Source organism: Aptenodytes patagonicus, chromosome 4 (assembly GCF_965638725.1).
Source record: "Aptenodytes patagonicus chromosome 4, bAptPat1.pri.cur, whole genome shotgun sequence".
Taxonomy (NCBI): Eukaryota; Metazoa; Chordata; class Aves; order Sphenisciformes; family Spheniscidae; genus Aptenodytes; species Aptenodytes patagonicus.
Window position 1 is genome coordinate 26,753,695 of NC_134952.1, and position 8,739 is coordinate 26,762,433.

General features: G+C 37.0%; 1 protein-coding gene across 2 annotated transcripts in view; it reads left to right on the plus strand.

The window, feature by feature from the left end:
* Positions 1-7,366, plus strand: part of UBE2K (ubiquitin conjugating enzyme E2 K) — a 49,105-nt gene extending 41,739 nt beyond the window's left edge. The window contains exons 5-7 of one of the 2 annotated variants that reach the window (XM_076336119.1): positions 1,791-1,890; positions 5,527-5,655; positions 6,006-7,366. In XM_076336119.1, the coding sequence (XP_076192234.1) occupies positions 1,791-1,890; positions 5,527-5,655; positions 6,006-6,080 (304 nt within the window). In that variant the 3' untranslated portion in view covers positions 6,081-7,366. The remainder of the gene's footprint in view (positions 1-1,790; positions 1,891-5,526; positions 5,656-6,005) is intronic. The other variant, XM_076336120.1, reaches the window with a different exon arrangement.
* Positions 7,367-8,739: the final 1,373 nt, after the last annotated feature.

Sequence of the window (8,739 nt, forward strand, 5' to 3'; positions counted from 1 at the left end):
CAGCTTGAGGGACTTCAGGCTGGTATGGCAGTTGGAATGAGACGGTATGTGCTAATTAAAATCTCTGTCAGTTGGGATGTTTCTCACTTGTGTTTTGATGTAGAACACTGCACTGTGAGAGTTCAGTGATGATAAGCTAAAAAAAAAAAAGTAAGTTTCTAGGAAAAATCTTCTAGAATTAGAAACAATTGGGGAAGAATGCGATATTTGAATGGTTAGTGACATAGCAGGAAAGCTGTAAATGTAATCATCTAGGAATATAATACTCGGGTGTCACAAATGTACCTCCGACATTTTACCAGCATCTATTCATCTGTTCATCGGTATACTCTGCTAGAGTACCTCAGTACAGTGCCTCAGTACTGGAAAATAGATAAATTTCTGAAATCTGAGACTGGAAATAGACTTGCAAACTGTTTCCTTTGTACCTGGACCATCAGGTCAAACTCTTCCCCACCCACTCTAACAGACTCTCTGCATTTACTTTCAGTCTTCTGGAGGGAAGAAACTATTTTCTGTTGATTTGAAAATTGAACAGTTTGTCTGTAAGAAATTGGATGCCTGTGTTTCACAACTTTCCTCTGGCGTTTCATGTGCCATAACCATTTTGCTCAAATCTAAGATGCCACATTTTCCCCACTTAGCTTTTTACTAGTGCTTAAGCAGAGTAAGCAGCTTTGTGTACTGGCTTGAACATCTGTCTGTGCCTTCTCCACAACAATTAAGAGTCTACTTAACTCTTCAAATCAGCTGAAATACTGAACTTTCACAGATTCTGTGGGGTCCTTGTTTGGTTTCCAGTGTGTACCAGCTGAAATGGTAGAGCAGAGATGGTATTCATAATCAAAATCTAATTAAACTGTATATTTAAAATGTTACAACTTTCCAGATTTACAGCATGTAACAATTTCATACTTTTCTGAGCGTTTATTGACTTTTATGAACATACTTGGTTTTCCCTTACTAAATTATTGAAGTCTCTTATTCTAAATGTACTGTGAGATCAAGATAAAATGCTGAGAACTTAGAACCTTTGAAGTTCCAACTCTAGAACTATGCTACCTTCAACAGGGTTCTTTCACAGGGGCAAAAGAGTGACTCTACAAGCACCATCATGACTACAGAATGTTTTCCTGCTTCTGACAGTCATGTCAGGTTGAAATGAGAGGAAGCTGAGATAATATTTTCAATTGCACGTTCTGTAATAGCCAAACCTTTTTATTATTATAGTAGTAATTCACTATGTAAATGGTTACATGTTATTGAAAAATGTTATGTTAAAACTGATGCAATGCAAAAGATATCTAATGTATAGAATTCCTTATCTGTTACAAGTATTTAAAATACAGGTCATTATTTCTGTATATGCTATTTTGCTATAATGAGTGCCAGCAGAGGGAGCACACATGGGCTACCAGATCAGTACCTAGACCTTATGCAAGGTGCTGTTACTGGTAGTAAGGAAGGACGACACAAACTTCAAATTGGCCTTTTTTTTCCAGATGAAATGAATTCTGTTAAGTGAGCATGGTCAAATGTGTAGGTCAAGGACTGTATTTTCCAAAAGCTTAACAAAGTATTGTTATTAAGAAAGTCTACGTTTAAAACCCTATTTAAATATATACAGAGAGAATGGTATTCTAATACCTATACGCTGCAGTAGTTTAAAATTATGATTCTTAGACTTACAATCTGTACATGTACTTTTATCTTCTATGACATTAGTACAGCAGCAAAGGTGAGTACAGGCATGGGACTTGGTAAAGTCATTTTCAAATTTTTAATTTTAGGGCAGCAGCAATGACTCTAAGAACAGTGTTGTTATCGCTGCAAGCATTGTTGGCAGCTGCAGAACCAGATGATCCACAAGATGCAGTAGTGGCAAACCAGGTAAGATACTCAGTTGATTGTGAATTTGTAACACTTCCGTAACCTTTGCTAACTCGGATTAGGTCCCAAACCTTGGGGGAGATAAAGATTTTAAAGAATTTATTGGAAAATTGCTTTACAGTAAGTGTAAGTTACTACGGTGTTTTGTGCTCTTTGGATTCCAGAGTAAGTAGCAGTTATGTTACAGTGTCAGGAGGTTTGTTTTGTTAGTTTTGTTCCTCATTTAGCTTGTCAGAAATGTCAGGAGATAATGGCATAGTAAAATGAATTCCAGTATAACTTGCCTTTTAAAATCTAAGACTTCTAGTATAAGAAAAGCAATGTTGTGCTGGTTTAAAATGAGTTTTAACTTGATGGTGTTCATTGGATTTGGCTTGGGTATGTAGCTCCTCTTCCAGCTTAATATGAATATTGTTGAGCATTGTATTTGTTTAATGTCAAAATTTTATGAATAGTGACTTCAGATGAATTACTGCTGCATTTAATCCTGAGGAGCAATTTATATGAATGAAGCATCCTATGTATTTTACCTTTGTAAGTACTTGGGATACCAATTCAACCAGTGACTAAAATAGTTATCAGTAGAATTCTATAATCAACAGGGTTTTGTTACTTTTCAGACAGTAGCAATAACTTATAAAAAGTAATAACAATAAAAAGTCAATTGTATCTTATGCCATACCAGGACTGACATGGTTCTATTTAAAGTGTTGATGAAAGATAGGAACAGTCATTCCATAACATAATAGTCTGACAATTTTCAACAAAGTCCCAAGTATGTGCATGTTGTTTTACTTTTTACTCTGGGGAGAGAGAGAAGGCCTGGCTTCCCCACTGACTGGTAGTAAGGGTTTATTTCGGAAACAAAAGAACAAAGCAAGTAGAAGATTCCTTTAGCATCAGTCTCATCTATATCTCCTGTAAGTCAGGACCCTCCAGGATAGGGTGACAAAGTGTGCACTCCTTCCCCCTAAAAATCAGTGTAGGATGATAGATCAGCAGTTTATCAAACCTATCAGGATTTGGAGGGAAACACGGAGATCAGAGGTAGCCCATTGCACCACTGGGTGGGGGAGAGCTGTTTGCTACTACTATACTCCGTAGTAAGTACAGGAGGCTTGCTTGTGGGATTCTGCAATACTGTAAGGCTGCTCTGAACAAATGTCTCCGAACAGTTCTGTCAGACTGAATTGCTCTACACAGGGAGAATTGTTGCAAAGGCCAGCAAGGCCACCAGGCATGTCCCTGCACCGTTTTTTCTTGCCGGATGCATGCCCTTGCTGTCACACTCTCTCTTTATTAAACAAAACCACTTTTTCTTTTTTTACAAAGAATAAGAATAGCGTTTCCCATTCTGGCCCTGATGGTAGAATTTTATGTGGGAATCATAACAGTCTCATAGAAGCACTTGCGCTGGAAAGAGTTTTTTCTCAGGCAAAAAACTTAATGGAACTTCCTGGATTCTGAAGAGCAATTTTCCAGGCTGCCTCTCAGGTGTTTGTGGGGATGTGTCCAGTGGGACTGTGGCATGGCTGATGCGGGGAGGATTCAGTTTCTCCTGTTCCCTGCAAATACCTGCATGAAAACTAAGTGGGGTTTGGCCTTGAGTTACAAGCTTGTGTATGTAAGTAGAAAGTGGTCATACGTTTTTGAGAGATGTGGTGGTAAACACCCAGTTCCTTCATGTGTTTTAGTTGGGGTGTGTGTGTGTGTGTGTGTGTCCTTTTTAGTTTGTTTGGGTTTGTTGGTTTTTTTTCCAAAATAAAAATTCACAAGGAATTAGTTATCCTCCACACTCACTTTTCGTTATGTTAATTTACTAAACTATGTGTTAGACAACTAAGCTGTCCAGGTAAATGGCAGTGTCCTACAAGCTCTTGAGCTGAATCCCAGGGAGAACACAGGGAGAACTCCTGTTTGAATAACAGCAGTATTTTTAGACACCAGCTGTCTGGTGTCAAAACCACTCCAACTAGTTGCTGTTTTTTTAAGTACAGCAACATTAACTGCCTCAGATTCCTGATAATAGAGACATCAGTAAAAGGTGCCTTTAGGCTTTTCTCAATTCAGTGAGAAGCTAGATTATTTACGGATACCTAAGTAAAGGAATTTTATTTATAGAACACTGAAAGCTAGTTCTGAATAAAATGCAGTTATGCAGTTATGACTAATGCTTTGCACTTCAGCTAGTTGCTTTCTAGGCTTGGCAATGTTCTCAAAAATGCTAAAAAAAAAAAAAAGAAAAGGGGGAAGATCTCTTAAGAGCAGAAGAATATAGTACTTCAGGATGCTACTGATGCTTAACCTTGATCCTTCCTCTTTTCTCGTCATTACAACCAAAGAAATTTATTACAGACCACTGTATTTATAACACAGTGAGTTATTTACAACAATTGATTGTCTCCCATGTTTGTTTTAATGCCATTAATAATCAGATAGTAAATATACAAATTACTTCATGTGGAGCAGAATTAGTGGGAGGTATATAAAGCACACAATGCAGCGTAGTTGGTTTGTAGGAGAGGTAAAACGAAATGTACAGCAGTAAAAAGTATTGTATTTGCTTTGATAGTGCTTTATCATTCTAAGCACTTTATTCATACATGAAAACAATCACTAAATCTATAATCAGCCATGTTTCTGTCCTTAAAATGCATCTAAATATTTGAATAATATATTTCCCAACATCTTATTATCTAGTGCTAAAATTTACTATATATCTAAAGATGGGTATACCTATTGGTTTTTTAAAGTATAATGATTAAGGGAAAGTTTGTTTTTTTAAATACGAAAAAATTAAACTTGCTATTACATACAAAAGTTGCTAAAATAGAAAACTCATCTTGCTTTTCTGAGTACAATTTATGACAGATGACCCACTTTCTTGGCTTTTGAGTTCTTGGCGCAGGCTGAAAACTCTCTGTGATAAGGTCCATTCTGTTGTTTATTAGAAAACTTGTTAGTGATGAGATTGGTGCAAAATAATACTTACATATACCCTGCATGATTTTTTTTTTTCTGGTAAACAATAGCTTGCATGAAAAGAGTTGCAGCTTCCTAGCTTTTTGCACATGCTCACATGTTTTTCAGCCCTTCTTTTGTCACGTATGCTATCAATATTCTTATTCTCAGGAGGAAGCCTGGTAGTAAAATGTCAGCCTTGACTGTAAAACTGCAGACCTACTTGCAGTGTATAGAACCAGGCATATTTTTAAGTGATTAGAGAAATACATTAGAGTAGTATGCAGTACGTACATTCAGGAGATGTTAACATAGGGATAATTTGTGTTCTGCCACACTGAATATAAATTTTCAGTAGCTCTGCTAAATATAGCTACTTTACTTTTGATCAGTGCAATTGAGAGCAGTACCTGATTGTACGCATTAAATACCTATAGTGCGTGATTTAACCTAAAGGCAAATGCATTAAATCAAATGCTTGCATAGGTTTACTCTATGTGTAATCCTCACCTCCAAATTTCACTTCAAAAAATAGCAGTATGATCAGTGTGAAACACTGTTGAAGATACTGTAGAAAGAATGATGGATTGGAATCTGCCATATCATCTTGCTTTTTGGTTGGATTGCCGAGTTGATTTAACTTTCCCCTTCTCCCCCCCTCTCTCTTTTGTGTAGTACAAACAAAATCCAGAAATGTTTAAACAGACAGCTCGACTTTGGGCACATGTGTATGCTGGAGCACCAGTTTCTAGTCCAGAATACACCAAAAAAATAGAAAACCTTTGTGCTATGGGCTTTGATAGGGTAAGTATACATAACTTAAATATTTTTCAGTAGGGGCAGGGCAAGTATATGTGTATAAACACAGGGAGTCATTAGTATACTAAAGTAGACTTGCTACTTCTGTGACCTTTTGTAGGTCTAATCACTCTGTTTTGCTAACTATTTTTAAGAATTGGAGTTTTAAAATACGTTATTAGATCTTGTGAGCTACCCCTGCCTTTTTTTGAAACAATTTTTCTATAAATTATTAGTTAGGATTTAACAAATGGTAAACTAATGTGTTCTGATTAATCTGTGAACTTTTCATTCCACTTCTCCGAGCTGCAGGTTCACACACTGAAAATATTCTTGCTTTTGTTTTCTCATTGCAGAACGCAGTAATAGTGGCCTTGTCTTCAAAATCATGGGATGTAGAGACTGCAACAGAATTACTCCTGAGTAACTGAGCCATGTAGAGAGAGCTGCTTCAGTAGTCCAGCTTGCCCCTTCTGGAGGAGCATCACCATCTGTTATTTTTAGGATTCTATATAGATTCTCTTTTAAAACTGGCACTCTTGCCTGATGATGCTATCTAGGCACTATTGGAGACTGAAAAAAACGCTCTGTAAATAAAGCTAATTAAACGTCTGTGTAAATTTAAAAAGGGGAAATACTTTAATTTTTTTTCTTACTAAATATTGTAAAAATTCTTTGAGCTCAGCTACAATAATGGGGGAAAAAACATGCCTACTTTTGTGTTTAGCAGTGTGACGAAGACTAGCAGGAACTTGCTTCAGGATTTTGATTTAGTAATTCAGAAAGCAACATTTTCGATTGTTAGTCATCAAAATTGTTGGTGCCACTCATCACAGCTATTTTACTGTTTTTAACATGGATCCTATGTGCCTGTGGATTGACCTATATTTGCATGCTTGTACTTAATAGACATATTAGGTAGGGTCGCTGAAGAGAGCACCATTGAAATACTCGAGTGTTCTTGTAACTTTTTTCCTGAAAGACTTTCAAGACTTACCCAAAGTTCCAAATGGTGACCTATTCAGAACCGGTTTCTTTCTAGCTTATTAATTGGGAAACCTGATTCTCCTCTCCCTTACATTATACAGCTGAAAATCCTCACTAGATTATGTTTCATCATCTGTGGGTATTATGTGTGCCATTTACAGTAGTCTAGGCTCCCCTTTAAAAAATATAGTTTGAATTATCAGTACTGATTTTCATCCATCATGTTTTCTACACAATCTCATAAGGAGTATGCCTCGATATAGCACAAAAAGATGGAGCTGGTTTTCTTTCCTTTCTTTTGTCTTAAATAGACGTAAAAGGTTCTTCAGAACATTCTGGATAGTATGATTTCACTGGGTTTGAAGGAGGAAAAAGCTGATTCTCTAGTGTACTGAGAACTAAAAAATTTTTTCTTTGAGTACTTGATATGATGCAATCAGCTGTTTTTTGCAGCGGTTTTCTAGCTTTATTTTGGGCTTCAATTTAAGGATTGCTTACCAGGTACTTTAAAATTCATCCTTGCTTGCGTTTTTCTCTAGTTGACACATGGAGGCTGTGTTGGTGTTTTTACTGTACATACTTCAAATGCACATAGTAGAAGTGTGTTCTCAATTTAGCTTTCTTTTGGATTGATGTTTCTGATAAACGAGAACTGAAATCTTATCTTGGCTTGTACATACAGTCAGTCTTTTTATTCGTATTAAAATGACATTTCATCCTGAGTGCAAAAGCTTGAAAATTATTAGTTTTGCAACTTCAAACACTAGTACATCTATTTAAAGAGACCTGTAATGTCTTTGTGAATATGACGCTAACTTTTGAGAATGTATCTGACAAGGAATTTCAGAGAAATCCTGAGACTAGAGAGTGGGGATTGTGGATAATGGAGTACTGTATAAGTCATCTTTTCCATGACTGTTTTTTCTCCTAAACTGTGGATTAATGGGGTGGGGAAATATATGTCTGTTTGGGGTTTTTCTGGAGCTGTGAAGTACAAGTTGAAATAGTTTCACACTTCATAGACAGTCTGTTTATAAATCATACTAGAGGAAATCAGGAACATTATTGTATCTGTTAAATATCTGGAGCATAGTGGTAGGGGAACAGAACCAGAAAATAGAGCTCTAGAGGCCTAGCTAGTTCAGGGTTGTTCCCTGTACTGCTCTGTCTGACGTGCCCAAACTTAAAATATTTCAGGGCACAGACAGTAAATACTTTGAACTCATATCAGTGCAATACTAAATGCATTTGCTTAGTCTTTATACTTACTGCTTTTTAAGGTGTAGTCAGTGATGGGTTTTCTTGAATTAGTGTAAATCATTTGCAATGATGCCAAAGGAAATGAGTTGTTTTGTCTTTCCTTGTATTTATTTATTTTTTTAACAAAAAGCTGCTACTGTTCAGCTGGTTTGCCAGGTGAAAACCAGGGACGGTAGGAAACTATGGCAAAATGCCACTTGTGTTAATCTCAAGTTGCTGTCTTTTCTGTTATACAGGCTAAGAACTTCTTGATTACATCAACACCATTTTTTTTACCCTGGTGGTAACTATGAATTGCTGACTACTTTCCCTTGTTCTTCGCTGCTATTTATCAAAAGAAAGAACTTGGACATAAAACTTCTCAATTACGGGCTTCTGAACGTGTGCAGAAGTCTCCTAAGATTAGTCTCCTAAGAACAGCAGGTTTTTCTGACAGTATGTAAAGGGATAAAGGAAGCCAGGGAAGGGGGGAGGGGGAGAGGAGAGGAAATGGTTCTTAGGTGAGCATGGTCACCTCTGAAACAATGCCCGGTTAAGTTCTGCTTCTCTCCTGAAGATACCTCATTGTCTTCTCTACTGCAAAACACTCATCTTCCCCTTTCCCCTTACGTATAGATGTTGGATACTGGTTTTTGCCCTCCATCCGTGTGCTTGGCAGCAAATACATCTTGATGCTAGCTCGGGTGCTGGCGGGAGGGAAGCTTTTCAAGAAGTGAGCTGGGAAGGAAACATGACCGAGCATTAAGGAGACATCTGTGGTCTGAAGTTCCTCTGAATTTTGACATGTGAGTCCTTTATAAGGAATGTTTTTGTATTCTTGGTAATTATCAGAGTTGAATATAG